The sequence below is a fragment of the Benincasa hispida genome, chromosome 3 (genome assembly GCF_027475165.1).
Source record: "Benincasa hispida cultivar pf3 chromosome 3, pf3_genome.v1.1, whole genome shotgun sequence".
Taxonomy (NCBI): Eukaryota; Viridiplantae; Streptophyta; class Magnoliopsida; order Cucurbitales; family Cucurbitaceae; genus Benincasa; species Benincasa hispida.
Window position 1 is genome coordinate 23,485,308 of NC_143480.1, and position 21,328 is coordinate 23,506,635.

Below are 21,328 nucleotides of genomic sequence, written 5' to 3' on the forward strand. Positions count from 1 at the left end.
AAAAAATTATAAGTTCCAAGTATCTATTAAATACAAAAAGAAATAATAAAAATCAAGAATGACCTATTACAAAATTAAAACTTCATGGACATTTGTTAAAATTAAATGATTAGACACAAAATTAATTATAACATCCATTAGAAATTTAATTTAATATCCATTTGAATTTTAAAAAATCAAAATATCATTATTTATTTATTTTCTTAGCTTAACATACAACCAATGATATATATTGAATCCTTTTGTTTTTATAATCATTCTTTATCTTATCTTATAATCTTTTTTATCTGTATAAACATGAATATATAGGTTGATGCTTTTAGAAGGAAGCTTTAATTAATGGTTTTATTGTTCAAAAATTAAATTCATTGACTAATACTTTAAATTTTAAAACCATTTCATTTTTTTAATTAAAAGAATGCGTTGAATCATTTAAAAAAATATATACAAAACCAGCAAAATATCATTTTGGCAATGGTTTGAGGTTTGTACCATTTTAGTCCACTTTCAAATTATTTTCATCTCTTGTACTTTTGATAAATATTACATTTATAACTTCAAAATTAATTTTTATGAAAATTGATTAAATAACTATAATAATTTGTATGCAGAAAAATATTATACACGAATATGTTTTCAAAATTTATACTAAAAGAAGTTAGGTAATAAAATGTTTTTAGAGAAATCATCGATAACCAAGTCAAATAGGCTAAAGATCTATTGTAAATACAGTGATTAAAATTTAACATATTAAGGTACGAGACTAAAATTGAATAAAGTACCATGACTAAAATAATATTTTAACCAATAGATTGGATTACAAAATAAATAAAACTCCGTATGATAAGCATTTTGTTTTTAGTTTTTAGTTTTTGAAAATTAAACCTAGCTATAAACACCATTTCATTTTTAAATTTCTTATTTTATATCTACTTTTTATCAATATTTTCAAAAACTAAGTTAAGTTTTGAAAATTTTTGAAAATTTATTTTTTGTTTTTGGAATTTTTCTAAGAATTCAACTTTTATATTAAAGAAAAGACACAAAAATATTATAATAAATTGAGAATAATATGCTTAATTTTTAAAAATAAAAAATAAATAAATATCAAACCACATCTAAATATAGTAAATATTATAGTAAATTTAAGTTAATTGACTTTTTTTTATAAATGATTGCTGAAATTCCTGAATATTGAAATCAAATGGCAAGTGTGGTAGTTCGTAGTACGTTGTTGAGCTTGAGCATGCGATACGAGAGAGTTTCTCTCCTTTCTTTGACACAAATCCAAAATTCAACTCATCCAATTAATAATTTTAAAATTAAAGTCCAGACTTTTTTCATTTGAATTAATTTGCAATTGCAATTTCAATGGATGAGCGCGTTGCAATCGGAGATTTTAAAAAAATAAGCAATAATCGGCCGGCACGTCCCAATTTCAACTCTCTGCCTCTCCAATATAGATTCTTTCTTCTTGCGACTTCGATCGATTTGAAACATTATAAAACGAGGATGCTGCTACAAGAATATTTATAGCAATTTCTTTAATTCGATATACATATATATTTTAATCACGACACTATAGAATAATTCTTCCAAGAACATCAAAATATCAAAATTAATTAATCACACTATAGAATTAATAAGTTTGAATTTCAATACACCCGTCTTGATGATCTTCTATGAACAGCATAGCTTTTGCTTCTGGGGTACGCATTATTGAAATTACTCACCTTGAATTCCTCTTCAAATTCATAAGTTTTGTCTTCGTCAATTCTCCCAATCCCCACGCTCTGGCTCCTCGGCACGTTCTTCGGTTCGCCTCTCATCGGCGATTTCTTTGCCTCCAAATCGGGTTCCACCTTCTTGCTCAAGCTCCGAATCGACGCCGCTCTCATAAGCTCACTATAGTCATCGCCACCGTGGCTGGAGGCGGTGGACCCCACGCTGTAACTCCTGGGTAGATGGGTGGGCAGCTGACCGCCCGGCCCGCTCAGCGCCATCCCATAGTCCAGGTGGTTGGAGCAGTCCGTGAGGCTTCTTATGTAGAAATCTCGGACTTTGGACAACAGCCGGCTCGAGGCTTTTGCTAGTTGGCTCAATTTGTTTCCTTTGTTCATATTCTTCCCTTGATCCCCCTTTTTTGTTTTCTCCATTTTATTAGTTACTTTTTTTTGCGACGTACGCGCCGCCGTGGATGTCTGAAAATCTGAAATCGCCGGTGAGTGGGAATCGGAGGAAGTTTGAATTGGGAATGGTCGTAGTGTTTGTGTGTGTGTGTATATATAGAGATGGAGTTTGGGGGAATGAGGAATGTGTCAAAGACTATTATTATGTAGAGTTTTGAGAAAGATAATATAAATAAAGGTACTCCTACTTATTTTTTTAACCAAAATGATTTATCTTTTATTTAATTGATAAATGTTGGATATCTTTAATATGAATCTTACTCTTGACTTTCTATTCGAGATGTCCAATTTTTCCATGAGATGAGTCTCGTGGGCTCCGCCTCGAAGGGGGCAGGGATTCCCCAATTAGGCAGGAAATGAGGGAGGGAGTGGAAAAAAAAATTTCCCGTGAGCTAAATGGGGACGGGGACGGGGACGGGGAATGCATTCCCCGTCCCCGTCCCCGCCCCGCCCCTTTCCCTGCTTCGATTAGCTTTTACATATTTATTTAGTATAGTTATCTAATGTTATGTTGTTATTATTATTATATAAATATTACATTTAAATTTCAAATTTGATTATTTATTGAAACATAATGAATATGTTTAATTTGAATGTTTAAATTTAGATTATATATGTGAATAATTTGATTTATATTTTTTCTTTCTACTAAAAAAAAATTAATTAACTTTTTTAGACAAAAATTTGAGTAATTTATCTTTAAATTCAAATTGTCATATAAAACTTACCATAATAAACAGTTTAATGATAAAGTTAATTATTTAATTAAAATTTGCTCAATTTAAATTAATTAGTTTTTTACAAAATAAAAAAAAAAGTAAGGGGAAAAAATTTTCCGTGGGGAACCCGATCTCCGCGAATTCCTTGCGGGGAATCCCGTCCCGATCCCATGGAGAATTTCACGAAGATGGGGAATGAAATGAGGAGCGGGGATGTAATGAGGAATGACATCCCAACCCCACGACATCTCTACTATCTATATCATTGGAAGTAAATTGTGATTTTTGTGGGACTTGGATTATATGGGGTGAGAGAAATGAGGTAGAATCTCAGCCTCTGGCTCATGTTTCTCTTTGTGTGATTAGATTATTGATTACTTATTTTAGTGGTCAAGATTGGATCTTGTGACTTTCAGCCTTCTATTTGGTATTCTTGAGAATTTTGCGGTGTATATCTCAAATTTGTGGAACTCCCCCTTAGTTCTTTAAATTTTAGTCTTGTTATGTCATGGGACAAGACAGCGGATTTGTTAGCTCAAAGAGGTTATAGCAAGGTGTTTTTTCTTAGTCTTGTAATTTTCCTTCTTAGCTAGTATCTAGCTATGTGATGGACACGAGTAATTATTTTTAAAATCTCTAATTGACTAAAAAATTTTAATAGATACAAATTTATTGGAAGTTAAGTTATGTGACTTAATAAACATGTTTAAATTTTGTAGACCTATTTAACACAAAATTTAAAAGTTGAGATTTATTATATATTTTTTAAGTTCAAGATACTATTAAATATTGAACTAAATGATCTCTTTACTAATGAATGAATTTGCTAAAGAAGGAAAGAAAAGAGATAAATAGCATGTACAAATATCATGATCAAATTAAATACATTTTCATATAGAATTTGATGGTTTGTAAGGATCGTTGTGAAGTTTGGCTAAACTATTTAAGTCGCAATGAGCTTAATATGTTCTATTTGTTTAATTGTTTTTAATTGATTGTATATAAGATTTAAGAGTGATGAAAAATCAGAAGAAAATACTTTAATTTTTCAAAGAGACTATGAAAGACTAATCATAGGGATTAAATGGTAAAACTTTTTAAAACTGTACCCAAACCACAATTTTATAATTTAACTTTCTTGTTAAATAAAAGTGTCATGTTAATTAATTTAGAAGTCTTGATAATTATATGAATCATAATGACTATACAATTATGATTACAAGAGATCTGATGTACAGTAGGATTAATGGAAAGAAAAGTGATTAATTAGTTGTGCCATTAATAAAAACCAAGAATAAGCAAAACAGATCTCGTAACTGATTACTTGATTAACTTAACTTAATCATTAATCTTATTAAACATTATTATTACTACTTTAGATCCCTTAATGATCTTCTAATATCATTTTGCAAGCCACTGATTGACCTTAATTTACATGCTTTCATTTAATTACAAAGTATAAAATTATAACTAATAAAATCAAATCAAAGTATCGAAATGTTTTAAATTTGCATCACTACAAATTTAACAGTGAAAGAAATATATATTATTGGATCAAAACGTCTAATTCTTCTAAGAGAAAATTCCAAAATAGAGGCTTTATTTTATTTTATTTTTTGTGTACGGTAGAGACTTGAAAGGAAGACCTTGTCAAAACTCAAAACCGATATATGACAAAGCATATATATATACATATATATTTAGTTTAAAATACCATTTTATACTTTGTAATTTCTTCAATTTTAGTGCATCAATTTTTAAATGTTCAATTTAATCATGTATTTTTAATAAAATTTTAATTTTGTCGTTTAAAGTTAATTTCTGTTTTTATGGAAATTGATAGGGAAATTATCATATAATAATTATGATAATTTTCAAGTAAGAAAATACATTATGTGAATATATTTTTAACTTTTAGAATGGAAAGGTTCATAGATAATTTTTTTTTTAAAAAAATAAACAATAAACTAATAGAAGAGGCTAAATTTGTGATTTATTGAAAGTATGACATAAAGATTAAAAATAAACAAGTATCAAGTACATAGCCAAAAATGAAATTTAACATATTTTATTATGAAAGAGCATTTACACTTTAAATTTTCTCAGAAATAATACATTTAATTTTTTTACCTTATAAAACTAGCATTTTTTTTTAAAATTCGTAAAAATAGTTTTTCTAAATCTATCTCAGACAAGATCGATCACAAGATTTTAGATAAAAAATCAACATTTTCTAACTTATCTATTGTTTGGGGTTTTTTCGACACATTTTATACATCAAGATTATATACATCGTCGTGCTAATCTCGGGCAAAATAACACTGAGATTATATATCAGGCATAATTAACATCGAGATTCATATATTTGAGCTTTTTGGGTGGAATCTCGATCAGGATTAATACTGCGATTCTATATATATCTCAAATCTTACCCAATTTTTAAAAAATTTTGATATTTCCCAAAATTTAAAAATGTTGAATCAATTTGAAAAATCTATTTTGATAATTGGAAAATCCATTTAAAATTTTGGAAATTCATATAATTGTGAAAACATAATTTATGCTAAAGATTTGAAAAATTACCTAATAAGTTGATATAATATTTAGTAAACATAACCAAATTCATAGAATATTTGAAAATAATATAAGATTTGGAAAGATTACATGAAAAAAAAATTAGTAAATCTCGGTGTGTAACAAGACTAAACGTAGCGAGAAGACCCCAAGCAATCGATAAGTTAGAAAAAGTTAATTTTTTTAACAAGAAGTTAGAAAAAATTAGTTTTTTTAACAAATTCTCGATGGTCGATCTCGCGAGATAGATCGAGAAAAATTATTTTTAGGTGTTTTAAAAAAACATGCTAGTTCTGTAAGGTGTCACCCACTGGCTTCTATTCTTGTGTTGAAATTTTCTTGATCTCTCACCGTGTACTGTGTCCAATTTCAAACTTGAAAAGCCAACCGTGTTTAATTTAATTAATGGGTCAATTTTTCTTATGATTAAGAACTCATTTGGATTGACTTAAGAAAAAAATATTTTTTAAAAAAATTATTTTTATTTAAATATTTTTGATAAAAAAAAAAAAGATCAAAATATACTTAAAAAATTATTTTGAGTGACTATCAAACACTTTAATTACTTTCAAAATCACTTATTTTTTAAATTAAATATTTAAAAATGTATTTCAAAGTGAGGGTTTGACCAAACAAATAAATAAATGGCATTTCGACCACTACAAAGTGCTTAAAGAATGGCAAAAACAAAAGTAAGAAAAACCTGAGTAATGCCTTTTTTTTTTTTGTCTGGCTTTGTATGTATTTTTCGGCATTTAAATGGAGCTTACCAAACATTAATATTTATTAGCTTTTTTGTTGCAAAAATATCATAAATTCAAGAAATAAGCTTAATTCAATTAACATAAAGCATATATTAAGGATAAAGAAGTATGTCTTCAAATTCTCTCACCTTCTATATTGACTCATAATATTTTACATCAATTTTTCTTCAACATAAGTGAATTCAAGCACAATTCAATAGGCAAAACATTTTATAGATGATTGATTCCGAACTCCTCTCAAAGTCAGTGGAACTAAAAAGAACTTAATATAAGCCTTTTGCTCATGAAACTTCTCCGAGTTTAAACAATATATTGATGAAAAATCGGCATGACATTTTAAAACATTTATAAATTATGAAAATAATGAAAACATTATTCATTTATTAGGAGGTCAGTGTTTTAAAGCTAAAAAGGAAAAATATTGATATGAAAAAAAATCATATAAATTCAGTTGTAGTTATTTATTTTACAATTTGATGATGGATATAATTTTATATTATGCATATGCTAAAAGATCGATTCCAATGTGCAGGCCTTGAATATAATTAAGAAAAGGTTGCCTTCTAATGACTGCAAATTAATTTGGTCAAAAATAAGGGTTTGAAAATCATAATGGCTACGGTTTAAGTTGGAAAATAATCAAAGTAAAATAAAGCAACGAATTAGACCAAACTGAGTTGGCCAATGAGGGTGAGGTATGCATGAATCACTTAGAAATAAAAAAATAAATAAATTAATTAAAATAATACAAAAATTACTAAATTATGTTCAGATGGCTAAAAATAGGAAAAGTAAAGGTTTTATCGATACAATTGAGGTAAGGAGATTTAAATCCTCATTGAGCTCGTGATTTAAACCACAGACCTCGTAATTTTTAATTGTATTGAATTGTCAATTAAGCTATATTCAGTTCAACTATAAACAGCAAAGTTTGATAGACTTATTTAGAATTACATCATAAATTAATTAATCAGGAAGTTTGATATTAATAATATAAGTCGTGTGGTTGTAATGAGTTTAAAAATTTTCTTTCGGTCAAACAATTTTCCCAAATAATTCAACTCCATCCCAATAATTGGAAGTTTAGCACTTCTAGGGAAGAATTAACATGGGGTTTTAAGTTCGACAACGAAAAATTCAGCACGAATCTAGTCAAAATGTATAGTTAATTCATCGTCTAGTGATAAGCATGGTTTAATTTGACAATTATTTTTGTTAACTAATGAATAATATAATGCAGATAAGAGGTTCATTTATATTATATTAGAATTGAGTGTTTAGATTATAATTTTATTTAAGCAAAATAACTATCGTGGTTGTATCTTATATAAATACATATATTTATAACATACTCGGAAGATTTGTTCTGAATTCATATCATTTCATGATTAATTTACCAATAAAAAAAATCTTTGAAAGAAGAAACTCCCAGGCTACCTTTTTAACTTAGAAGTGATGTGAAGACAGTAGATGTCAACCCTCTTATGACAACAACTGCCCAACATACTCATGTGAACTTGTGTCCTTATCAGCAGTTTATAGTTCTCCAAAACTTAACACACAATCTCAGCAACAACTCAAAGCATACATATTAATACTAATCAGAATATTAACTTGAACATATATAATAGTTTCAGAAAAACCAGGCCTATTTATAACAACAGTTCGACACAAGTTCTACCTTGATTCCTACGACATGTACAAACAAAACTAGGATTTAAACAGGACATAGTAGACCACCTAGACTTCAAGCCCTCTATGATCCTTGAGTAGTGACTAACTGGCAGAACTGTTAGGCCTCGAGGCGTCGACTGCTACCTGAAATGAGAAACATTTGAAAGAATGAGCTTAAAAATGCCAAGTGAGTGACTTCCTTGAATAGAAACATGTTTTCATACATAAATAAATATAAACATGTTTTACATGAAACATTTACATTTTTATTTTTAGGGTTTGAAAATAAACACTGTAAACATGGAATTATAGTACTTAAAAAAAAAAACCCTGGAATAGAACTCATCATTATTTTCCTATAAAGCACTTCTACTCTTCTTCCTGAACATGAAGGAGAGCCCTTTTGCTCAATCCTTAATATCCTTAGTTGAGAGAGAGCATTTTTTCTTGATCTTGTCAATGTCGATATCATAGGTCATACGTGTGCACGTAGAACTGAATAGAATCATGACTATCTTACCATACCTTCGGTATCAGGGATCCCTAGCATAACTAGGAATTTGGGCACCTTACCACACCTTTGGTACCAACATTTGGAGTAGGGCTTTTGTACAAAGCACAAATTGTTAAAACATTCCATAAACATAAAACAACATACTCAATGATAAAATGATTAAACTTTAAAGTTACATGTCATCACATAGTGCCTTGTAAACATTAATCATGCTTATAAATTTCTTTGTAGAAATTCGACATAGTTTATAACAAGGGCATAAGCTTACTGAAAATGTATGCCAATTTCACATACAAAATTTCAGCCTTTAAAATTATGGATCATGCAATCAACATATATTTAAAGCATACAACGAGAAAATCATGATATAAAAGCAGCATGTTAAACTGACTATGAACAGAAAATCATTTATAAAAACTTGTCACTCACAATTCTTGGCTCCATCTTTCGGGTTTATAAGCCTCTCCTAATTGAACTTGCCCTGAAAATAACATTATTAACTTATGGTTATCCTCTAGATGATTATTCAGTCCAAGTAGTGCATCAACAGCTTGTCATTTAACCATAATTCCCTTAACCCCTAAACAATCCATAAAATATCCTAACTTTACTTAAACTTCCATAAAATCCTAATCTAATCTAATTTAGGGTTTCACCTTATACTTTAATCCTCAAATTACCTTAAAATTAACTTATGATTCCAAATTAATTCAATCCCAAGGTCAAAGTATCTAGTTGATACCCATGAGGATTTAAATTAAGCTTAGAAAAATCTTGATTAACCTTAATCTTGTCCAATTTTACATAATTTTTCCATTCACCCTCATTAGGGTTTACTTTATAAACTAACCCCTTAATCAACTTCAAATTCAATTTAGGATTCCAATGTCTTCTAATTTCATGTTTAAAGTATCATATTAATACCAATTGGGTCACTAATTATGCTTAAGAACACCTTAACTACCATAAAATTGGATTTTCATCTTTTAATCACGGACAAAAGATGACAGGCAGTGCTCATCTTCAACCATATTTTCTTCCAATTTCGGCCACCTTTCCAGTAAGACTTTTGGTGACCAAATTCTCTCATTTCAGCTGTTAATAATGTATATATATTTAGTCTGTGGTTAGTAGAGGTCAGAGAGTCTTTAGGATTGGTTGAGTTTTTCTAGTTGCTATTCTTAGCCCATAAAGTTGTATTTATACCTTCATTACTTCTCTATACAAGATAACTTGAGGAAATACATTGATTCATATGGTATCAGAGCCCAACTAGGGAGCCATCACCACCGTTCGTTGACCTCTGCTCGTCTGTCCCAGATCCAACATCCGTTTCCCGTTTCGTGTAGATCCGTCTGTCTATGCCTTTGTTTTTCGTGTCCGTCCACCCAAGTATTAGCTCCAGACAGTCCTAGATCTGCCGTGTGCCTCTATTTTTCGTGTTCGTTCCCCCAAGTATTAGCTCTAACCGGTCCCAGATCCGTCAAGCGCCTGAGTTGACTAATATTTGAGTACCTAACTATTCGTCAACGAGTCAAGAAGACTTCCCAGATTTGACGACTCAGACCCGGATCTCTACTCAACGAGCCAAACACATCAAATCCAGCAGATTAAGGGAAGAAGACGAGCTGAATCGATCTTGTTCGAGCCGCTGAGCCGATCTATTGCGTGCCGGCTTAGTCGAGTCACTGAATCGAGTCACCAAGATTCAGTTGAGCCAAGCCACCAAGCTATTTAGCTAAGTCGAGCTATTTTTCTTCCAACTGAGCCAAGTCGTTGAGTCGTTGAGCCAAGCCAAGCCTTTTGTTTTCTTTTCTTCTTATTTGAGCCAAGCTCCCCTTACCGCCAAGCCACATAGAGAAAGATCATGTCTTTTGCCCAATTATTACTATTCTTGATGCGACGAATTATCTTACGTGGGTCCATCAAATGAAGAGTTTTTTAATTGGGCGAAAGCTATGGCATATTGTCATTGGTGATAGTCCCCAGCTAGTCAGGTTGTCCATAGAGGATGATAATACTTCTATACCTGCCATCAATATTCAGTTTGATGCCTTTGTTGATGCTAAGAGTTTGTGGGATTTCTTGGTCATGTGCTTTCAGTCTATTGGCTTAGCCTATTATTATCAACTTCATAGCACTCTTGTTAGTCTTACTCAAGAGATTGGTCAATTTGTTGATGATTATTTGGCCACACTCCAACCAATTTGGACACAGTTGGATCAAGCTGAAATTAGTGTTGATCATCTCCATCTTATTAAGGTTCTTATGGGGTTATCTAGAATACGAATCTATCCGTGTTGCTTTGCTACACTGCAATCTCCTTCCGTCACTGGACTCAGTGATACAAGAAATCCTGTTTGAAGAAAAATGCCTCAGCATCATCTCTTCCAAGCAATCCAAGGTTGTCCTTGCCAGCACTCATTTGCTTGGCACCTCTAGAGCTCTCTTCTACAAAAGTTGTAAGCTCACTAAGCACAAGTTTGCTGACTGCCTGGCAGTTGAGTACCGATACTGTCACAAGCATGGTCATATCCTAGAAAATTGTCCCATCTGACTGAAGCAACTCTTATTCAAGAGTACCTACGAGCGGAAGCGGATCTTTCCAATTCATTGTGACAGAATTTCTACATATACATTCAAACATACTAAAATGCATTCATAATGCTAAATTATTGACATTCTCAAAAGAACAATAAATAAAAGATCGAGAGATCATACCAGTTGAAGACTTATTCTTCACAGCAAATCTCACTTTTGCTGAGACGGTAAGCTATTGCTTAGCAAAACCTAATCGTCTACCTCGAACAGCCTCCACATGAATAGAAGGAAACGGGGATGACACCACCACTCAGAGCCCTCAGTATTCTTGGAGTGAGGATCCAAAGTGTGAGCTTTGTTCGGATTTGATAGAGGAAAGAAGGAAAGGAGATCGTATACAATGATTAAGCAAGTGGGAGATAGGTTCGTCTATCGTATAGACAAAATTCTTGATCGTTTAGGTGAAGTATACGATCGTGTAGAAAAAGGTAAGTAATCATCTAAACGATCGTGTAGGAAAAACTAGTCGATCTTCTATACAATTGTTTAGTAAATATCGGGTGCTAAACGATCGCATAGGAAAAGGTAAACGATCGTTTAGTAAATAGCGTACGCGGGTGTAATCGTTAAGCGATCACTCAACACTATCGTATAGGTAAGTGATCTTCCAAGCACTATCGTATAGGCACAGGTTTTACTAAGCGATGACACTCTTCAACACAATGTCCGCGCATCCAATGCTTAACACACCGTGAGCTATTTAAACATCTCAAAATGATTTTTTAACTTACTCATCTGTTATGAAAACAAAAGAGACGTCGTCCTATTACCCCTTTAACCGTCCAATTAATAGACAACGAATATCATCACATCATATTCATTACCTATGATTAATATCATATATCGATCATAGTATTTTTCCTCCACTAGATATAAATCATATTTATATCTAATTTCCTCCAAATTAATGTATCTCATACATAAAGTTAATTATATCATATATAATTAACTAGTTCAATTATATCATATATAATTGAACTCCCTCTTGTCAATTTGAACATTTTAAAATGACCCAAAAACTGACTATCAACTTGTATCCAAGCTACCAAGAGGATCTTATAGACCTATGGCTCGAAGCTCCAACGGTATGTGAATAGCTGACTAAACTCTTTAGCTACGATATCCACCATCCGTTAACTGCCGGACATTCCACTAAAGACCGACAGTTGAACTCTTTTTACCATAGATATATTTCTATGTCCAATGGATATAACCAATCATCAGTACAATGACGTTTCACAGATGCTCGTAAGTATAGCTGGTCAATTTATCGTTTTGCTCCTGTAGTTACATCTTACTCCTTAAGTACCACTGATCCCTCTAATGAACAATACAACATAGTCCTACTATGTGTGAACACCTCTCGGGCCATGAGAAGGTGTGTGGTGTCATATCATTCAAGCCCCGGGATAAGCCCTTAAGAGAGTAATATATCTACTTACCCCTGTTTCGGGGAAGGAGTGAACTCCATCTTGTGAAGCTGAGTTCCCAGCTTCAAAATAAGATGAATCTCCAAAATGGTAGGTTTGAGTCGGCACTCTGGCCACTCGCACCCATGCAAATCAAAGGACCGCCCTCAATGGCAGGAGTTCCCAACTCACTCAGGATTGAGGTTATGTTATCTATGGTCATTCTAGTGAAGTGAACTCTCAGTCATGAACGAAGTTATATAACAAGACGTTAACACTTCGAGGCTAGGTCTTATACAAACTCTTTTTATAAGACGCCTCCGCTCGCATGCCCCCTACACGAATGATCAGAATCAAACCATTTGTGACATGTCACAACACTTGTAATTATTACACAAAGCAGGCTTCGTCCGTAATGTTACCACGATAAAGTTTTCCTTCTATATCCATATACTACAAACCATTTTGGTTGTCACTTGAGACATGATCCACTTGTATGTCACTACATACATGCTTAAGTTACATAAAGACAACCAGGAATATTAAGTTTATTGGTTTGTGGTAAAATAAAAACATCTAAAAGTGCAAAGACAAGAGCTGAAGTAAATATCATATATATTATATACCACATGTGTTCGTATAAAGTTGTTTACAAACTACAGGACATGAGACTTTAGGCACAAACACCAACACCGACCACCCCGACCTCCGAAACATTTTTCAAAGTCAAGACATGTCAAGTCTGGCCCTGCCTCTACTGCGGCTGCTGTCTCTTTTGTTGAGCCCGAATCTTCTCCATCTACCATTCAAATGAGTGACTTATAAAATTTGCTTAAATAAGTGATTTCATCCAATTCATCTACCATTATGATTTCCTCAGGTAATCGGTGACTCCTTGATTCTGCCTGTTGTAACCATATGACTTATGATTGTTCTCTTCTAACTACACCCACTCCCGCCAGATCTCTTCCTCTTATTTATGTTGCTGATTATAATTGTATGACCATATCACATGTTAGCTCTGTTGACACTCCGTCATTATAACTTCCTAATACTTATGTATTCCAAAGTTGATATTTAATCTTGCCTTTATCGGACAATTGTGTGATCTTGGCTTAATTTTTTTTCCTTTTCTTTTACTAGGTGTCAGGTTCAGGATCTATAGACAAGACAGACAGTTGGCGCAGGTCGCAAAGTGGAAAAATGTTTTGAGCTCACATCACTTTAGCTGCCTCTTTGTTCTCTTTCTGCTCCTGTCACCGACTTTGCTATATATCAGTGGCATCTTTGGCTTAGTCATGCTTCTTCCGATAAACTTTGTCATTTGATTTCTATTAAAAATTTGAATAATGTTTCCATGTTTATTCCTTTTGATTGTGTATATTGCAAATTTGCTAAATAACATGCATTGTCCTTTTCCCAGTTTAGTTCTATATGTGTCAACCTTTTGACCTAATTCATTCCGACATTTGGGGCCCTGCTCCTACTTCAACTGTCACTGGATATTGCTATTTTGTTTTGTTTATTGATGATTACTCTCGGTTTACCTGGATATATTTTCTTAAACATCATTTTTTCTTGTCTCAAATATATATTGACTTTGCTAATATGGTTCACATTTAATTCTCTCATACAATAAAAAATCTTCGTATAGATAATGCCTTGGAATATAAAGACTCTGGTCTTCTTTCTTATCTCACTTAACAAGGAACTCTTATACAGTGCTTTTGTCCCCATATTCTCAATAGAATGGGCAAGTGCAATGTAAACATCGTCACATTCTGAATTCTGTTTGAGTTCATCTCCTGTCTGCCTCTTGTCCTACAAAATTTTGGGGAGAGACCGTTCTTTCTTCTGTCTACACAATCGATCATCTTCTTTCGTCTATTTTTCACAATGTTTCTCCGATCCTGTCCTACAAAATTTTAGTGGACCACCTAAAATTCAAGCTCTCTATTTAAAGGATTTCTTATTCAAGAGAACCATTGAGTGGAATCAAGATCGTTCCAAACCCATTGTGAGAGAATAAAGCATTTATAAATATACAACTATAGTTATGCATCGTCGAGTAAAATACAACATGCTTTCATTCTTAAAAACAACTAGAATTGAGTGACATACCTTTGAAGAACACTTCTTCAAGTGTTCCCTCGATCTACACGAGTTAGTCGTCCTAGCAAACTCGATCACGAGCACGAATGTAACGAATAACTAGTGCATTCCATGAACTGTCAGATCCTCGAACCCAATCGAGTGAATAGCAACACTCGACACTACCAATCAGTTGCCTTGGTATTTTCGGTGTGAGAATCAGGGAGGTGTGGGCTCTGTGTGAATTTTTTAGAGGGAAGGAGGAAGTATATGATCAAGTTAAACGATCGAGTAAGTGGGAGTATTAGAAACCTCTATTGTATAGAGTTTGATACTCGATCGTTTAGTAAACGAGAGGGAGTCGCCAAGTAAACTCGCTCGTCATTCATTCTCTCAAAGGGCTATCGTATAGCTCTTTTTTTCACTCGATCATGTTAAGCGATACTGAAAAATGAAAATGATTTTTACTTTTATTCTTCAGTTATTAAAACTGATAATAACTTCCCACTTCACGGTTAAAGGAGAGAATAACCAACCAAACAATTATCTCATAATTGTTTTTGTTATAAATAAATATAATAATTAATTTATCATATTATATTTATAACCTATAGTTTTAATATCACATCATATGTAATATTTAAACCATAGCTCTTTTCTCCTTTATGACAATTAATATAAATCATATTTATATTAATTCCTCTAATTAATGTATCTAATACATCAAATCGATTACATCACATATAATTTAATCAATTTAATTATGTAAGATATAATCAAATTCCCTCTTTTTAATTTGAACACTTCAAACTAACCTAAAAACTAATTCTCAACATGAATCCGTCGAGCTACCAATGGGACCTTATGGACCTGTAGCTTAAAGCTTCAACGGTACATAAATAACTGACTAAACTCTTTAATCGTGATATCCACTATCTGTTAACTATCGGACATTTTACTAAAGGCTGACAGCTGCACTTTTTACACTACAGATATATTTATGTGTCCATTAGATATAACCAATGAACAGTACGATGACCCTTTACGAATTGCTCGTAAATACAACTGGACCAATTTACCGTTTGTCCCTGTAGCTATATCTAACTCCCTAAGTACCACTAATTCCTCTAATGAACAATACATCATAGTCCTACTATGAGTGAACACTTCTCGGGCCATGAGAAGGTATGACACCACATTGTTCAAGCTCTAGAATCAGCCCTTAAGGGAGCAATCTATCTACTTACTCGTGCTTCAGGGAAGGAGTGAATTCCGTCTTGTGTAGCTAAGTTCCCAGCTCCCCGATCAGATGAATCCCCAAAGTGGTAGGTTTAAGTCGGCGATCTGGCCACTTGCACTCATACAAATCAAAGAATTGCCCTCATAGGTAGGAGTTTCCAACTCACTCAAGATTAAGGTCATGTTATCTATGGTCATCCTAGTGAAATGAAAGTCTCTGTCATGAACGACGTTATATAACGAGACTAAACATTTCGTGGTCCGGTCTTGTACAAACTTCTTTGTATAGGATAACCCCGCTCGCATGTCTCCACATGAATGATCAGGATCAGACCATCTGTAGTACTTTACGACACTTGTAACATCTACAAAGTGGGTCGTATTCATAGAATCACAAGAATAAGGTTTCCTTCCTTTATCCATATACTACAGACCATTTAGGTTATCACTTAAGGCATGATCCACTTGTACGTCTCCACATACATACTTAAGTTACAACAATAACCAGGGATCTTAGTTTATTGATTTGTGGTTAATGCAACTAAAATATCTCATATCTATAGACAATAGTGAAGAAAATATCTCATATTATTACATCACAAATGTTTGTTCATACACGTGTTTACAAACTACAAGACCTATGAAATTTAAGGCATCAACCCCAACAATCTCCAAGTTGTCCTAAAGCTAGTGGGGTGTACAAGATAAATACAATTACAAAACAATAAACTAGGGCACAAAGACCCAGTACAAAATCTTCCACTTGCCTTAATCCAGCTACGAATGGTCCCATAGACCTATGCTCTCTAGGTGACCCTAAAGAACTGTAGCCATGAGAGCCTCCGTAAATAGATGAGCAACGTTGTACTCCGTAGCTATCTTCGTGACTATTACACCCCCTTGATGCACAATCTCGCGGATGAGACGGTATTTCTACTCTATATGATTGTTGTGCTTATGACTCCTAGGCTCCTTGGAATTCGCAACAACATCACTATTATCACAATAAAGGGTGATGAGCCTAGACATGTCTGAAACAACTTCCAGATCAGTCGGGAACTTCTTGAGCCAAATGGCCTCCTTAGCAGATTCACAAGCCCTACATACTCGGCCTCCATAGTGGAGTCAGCAATGCACCCCTGCTTAGTGATTCACCATACTACAGCTCATCCATTAAAAGTGAACACTGATCCTGAAGTTGATTTATGAGAATCCTTATCAGTCTGAAAATTAGAGCTCGTGTATCCAGTAAGGATCAAATCCTTAGATCCATACACAAGCATGTAGTCCCTCTTCTCTGAAGATACTTGAAGATGTTCTTGACGGTGATCCAGTGACCTTGTCCTCGATTAGACTGATATCTACTGACTATCCCCACAGTGTAGCAGATGTCAGGTCTAGTACATAACATCGCATATATCAAACTACCAACGGTAGATGCATAAAGGACCCGTCTCATTTCCTCAACCTCTTGAGGTGTCTTAAGACACTGTTCCTTAGACAATGTAACTCTATGCGGAAAAGGCAGTAGGCCCTTTTTGGAGTTCTACATCGAGTACTTGATCAACATCTTGTCAATGTACGATGCTTGAGACAGTACTAGCACTTTGTTCTTTTGATCCTGAAATATCTGAATTCCAAGAATAAAGTGAGTATCTCCCAAATATTTCCTTTGGAATTGGGGCATCAACCCCAACATCTATGATCCTTAAGTAGTGATTGACTGGCAGAATTGCTAGGCCTTTGGGTGTCAACTGCTACATAGGGAAAGAAAACATTTGAAAGAATGAGTTTAAAAATGCTAACTGAGTGACTTCCTTAAAAGAAACATATTTTCATACATAAATAAACATAAACATGTTTTACATGAAACATTTGCATTTTTATTTTCAAGGTTTGAAAATAAAATTGCAAACGTGGAATTATAGTACTTAAAAAAAGAAAACCCTGGAATAAAATCATCATCATTTTCTTGTAAAGAACCTCTACTCCTCTACATGAACATGAGGGAGATCCCTTTTGCTCAATCCTTAATATCCTCAGTTGAGAGAGAGCCCTTTTGCTCGATCTCGTCAATGTCGATAACATAGGTCATACGTACATGTAGAACTAAATAGGATCTTGACTACCTTACCATATCTTTGGTATCAGGGATCCCTAGCATGATTGGGAATTTGGGTACCTTACCATACATTTGGTACCAACGTTTGGACTAAGGCTTTTGTACAAGGCACAAATTATTAAAACATTCCATAAACATAAAACAACATACCTAATGATAAAATGATTTAAACTTTAAAGTTACATTTCATCACATAGTGCCTTGTAAACATTAATCATGATCATAAATTTCTTTGTAGAAATTCAACATATTTCATAACTTTGGCATAAGCTTATAAAAATGCATGCCAATTTCATATATAAAATTTCAATCTATAAAATTATGAATCATGCGATCAACATATATTTAAAGCATGCATCGAGAAAATCATGATATAAAAGTCGCATGTTAAACTGACTATGCGTTGAAAATCATTTATAAAAATTTGTCACTCACAATTTTCAGCTCCATCCTTCGGGTTTATAAACCTCTCCTAATTGAACTTGACCTGAAAATAACATTATTAACTTATGGTTATTCTCTAGATGATTATTCAGTCCAAATAGTGCATCAACAGCTTGTCATTTAACCATAATTCCCTTAACCCCTAAACAATCCCTAAAATATCTTAATTTTACTTAAACTTCCCTAAAACCCTAATTTAGTCCAATTTAGGGTTTCACCTTATATTTTAATCCTCAAATTACCTTAAAATTAACTTAGGATTCCAAATCAATTCAATCCCAAGGTCAAAGCACCTAAACAATACCCATGAGGACTTAAATTAAGCTTAGGAACATCTTGATTAATCTTAATCTTGTCCAATTTTATCTAATTTTTCCATTAACCCTAATTAGGGTTTACTTTATAAACTAACCCCTTAATCAACTTCAAATTCAACTTAGGATTCCAATTTCTTCTAATTTCATGTTTAAAGTATCATATTAATATCAATTGGGCCACTAATTATGCTTAAGTACACCTTAATTATGATAATATTTGATTTCCAGCTTTTAATCACGGACAAAAGATGACAGATAGTGGTCCAACCCATATTTTCTTCCAATTTCGGCCAGCTTTCCAGTGATACTTCCGGTGACCAAATTCTCTCATTTCAGCCATACCCAGTCGAATTAATTTATATAAACCTCTTACCGATCATCTAAACTAACTTACCACAAAGGTTGGAGCCTGAAATCGCCCTGAATCTCCCAAAATCGGTCAAACCCTCCTCGGTCCCCTGTTTTTTCGATGAAAAAGTTGCAAAATTTTCAGGGTCTAAATTTGACGTTTCCAGCCAATAAAACTTCAAATAACTTTTACAAAGCTTTAGAGGGACCTTAGAATCAACTTACCTTTGAATTAGCCTATAAGCCCATGAATTTGCATAAAAACCGAAGTCCTCTATTTTTCGAAAAAATTTCACAGCCTTCTGTTTTCTTCAAAATTGATAGCCTTCTCAAATCCGTTCTCCTTCGATAGCCCTCGAAGTTCTTCCTTACTCAATCCTCTTCAACTTTCGTGAAGAAAATATTCTAATTGCTCGATTGGTTTGAGAGAAATTCTTTAAATTCTCCACAGGTACACCCCTGTACGTGACAACAACATTTATAGCATTCAGCCCTTATTTCATCCATTTCTAAACCAAATTCCTTCAAATTTCTTGCATAATTCTCTAGATCTATCCCTTAGCTACTTAACCCTTCAAAATTAAGTTCCAATATTACCTCAATTGCTCAGAAACACTTTAATCATCCATGTAGTCCCCATTTTCCACTTCCAATTAAAATAATTTGAAGGATTTTCCCCCCAAATTATTTAGTCACCTTTTTAATTCTTTGCCATAAAAAAAAATCCTTTTAAAACCCCTTCCAACTTGATTTCTTTACTTTCCAAATTCTCCATTTAAATCTCTTTCTAACAAAATGTCACTCTAATTTATTATTTTGCTCAAAAATCTAGGCAAATTTCCCTTAAATAAATAATATCAACCAAACTTATAGCTCTCGAGTACTTAAAACATCTCCAAAATTCCCTCTTATTCTCCCATTATTCACCAATTTAGTTTTCCCCCTTCAATTCCATACTCAATTAATTCCCCTTAATTGCATATTCACATACTCCCTTTTTATTGAAACACTTACCTTACTTAATATGCGTTTAAGACAATAAATAACCTTGTAAATTCTCAAGCATAGTCATTAAGGAATTTAAAATCTAGAATTTACTTCACAACTTGATTAGGTTTAGAAGTTTGTTGGAAAATTAAAACTTTCAAATTGAGCTCCATAATGAGCCACAATGATTTAAAAAAATTTCACTTAATAGTGATTGAGATGACGATCAAAACAACTTGTAATTGTCAAAATATAAATACTATTTGCTAGTGTTCAAATTTTGATTACAATCGAGGAAAAAATTTAGAGTAGGTATGAAATATCAAACTAGCTTAAATATTTTTAAAATTAAAACAATGATACCTCCATATATTTACGATATAAGGTAAGATATCGTCCATTTCAAATCTTAATTTCTATTAATTTGATTTTAGACCAACTCAGTTCCTTTAGAGCCAACGGTTTATTTGATGGAGTTATTTTATGAATCTTATATTGTAGGATGTGTTGTCAATAACTCATTGTCGCATTTATAACAATTTTTTATGATAGTTATGAAAACTATATAATTAAAAAAATGACTCAGTCATATATTTCTTACTTTGTTTAAAATTGTATAGAGGGATAAGGTTAAATGAATTTAATCATATTTAAAAGGTCAACCATCAAGAATAATTAAGAAAAAAACAATAAAACGCCTCTTAAGCAAGCAATGGAGTTGGAGACAAGTTGGAATGCTATGAAATAACCGAAGAAGAATATTTCGATTAATTTAATTAGTTAATTAAAATCCAAATTCCATATCGAGTCAACCTGATTAAACCATTAGCTCTGGGTTAAAAAAAAAAAAAAAAAAAAAAAAGGTTTGACCATTTCTTGCAACCTTTAGCATTTTCTTCATTTTCCTTATTATTCTATTATTCTATTATGGATATGTTTGGAATGATTATAGACGAAAATATTTTTTTACAAATTTATTTTTAATTTTTTTAAAAATGATTTAAAATACATGTTGAGTGTTTATAAAATACTTCATGTTTTTAAAGGAAAAAAAAAAAAAAAGAAAAATTTATTTTCAAAATCGTTAAACCAAATATATCATAAATTTTAATAGTAGAAATAAATTGTTATTACTTGAATTATTTCATAACTTTTATAACTCTAGTTATTTAGATTAATCAATGTGTCAAAAATAGAAAAACAAACCTTCAATAAAGTTGAGATGGACAAAAAAAAAAAAAAAAAAAAAAATCTAAAATATTTGATACCTAATAATGTTAATAAGAGAAATCAATAGTGTTTGGCCCCAACTTTGAGTTGGTGTTCAATGTTTGGG

The 21,328-nt window shown here is 32.4% G+C and overlaps 1 protein-coding gene and 1 long non-coding RNA gene across 2 annotated transcripts; both read right to left on the reverse strand.

The window, feature by feature from the left end:
* Positions 1 to 1,513: 1,513 nt before the first annotated feature.
* On the reverse strand, positions 1,514 to 2,288 carry LOC150037141 (uncharacterized). The gene has a single exon (XM_090312250.1). The coding sequence runs from the start codon at positions 2,154 to 2,156 to the stop codon at positions 1,656 to 1,658; it is 501 nt and encodes a 166-aa protein (XP_090168376.1). The 5' UTR covers positions 2,157 to 2,288; the 3' UTR covers positions 1,514 to 1,655.
* Positions 2,289 to 7,851: 5,563 nt separating this feature from the next.
* LOC120072565 (uncharacterized) lies at positions 7,852 to 19,559 on the reverse strand. Its single transcript, XR_016528833.1, has 5 exons — positions 19,231 to 19,559; positions 19,052 to 19,115; positions 18,332 to 18,383; positions 8,864 to 8,915; positions 7,852 to 8,064 (listed from the first exon to the last, which is right to left on the reverse strand). It is a non-coding gene; the product is annotated as an uncharacterized LOC120072565 (long non-coding RNA).
* Positions 19,560 to 21,328: the final 1,769 nt, after the last annotated feature.

Coding starts and splice junctions, on each gene's coding strand:
- LOC150037141 (XM_090312250.1), bottom strand. CDS start 2,156: ATGGAGAAAACAAAAAAGGGGGATCAAGGGAAGAATATGAACAAAGGA.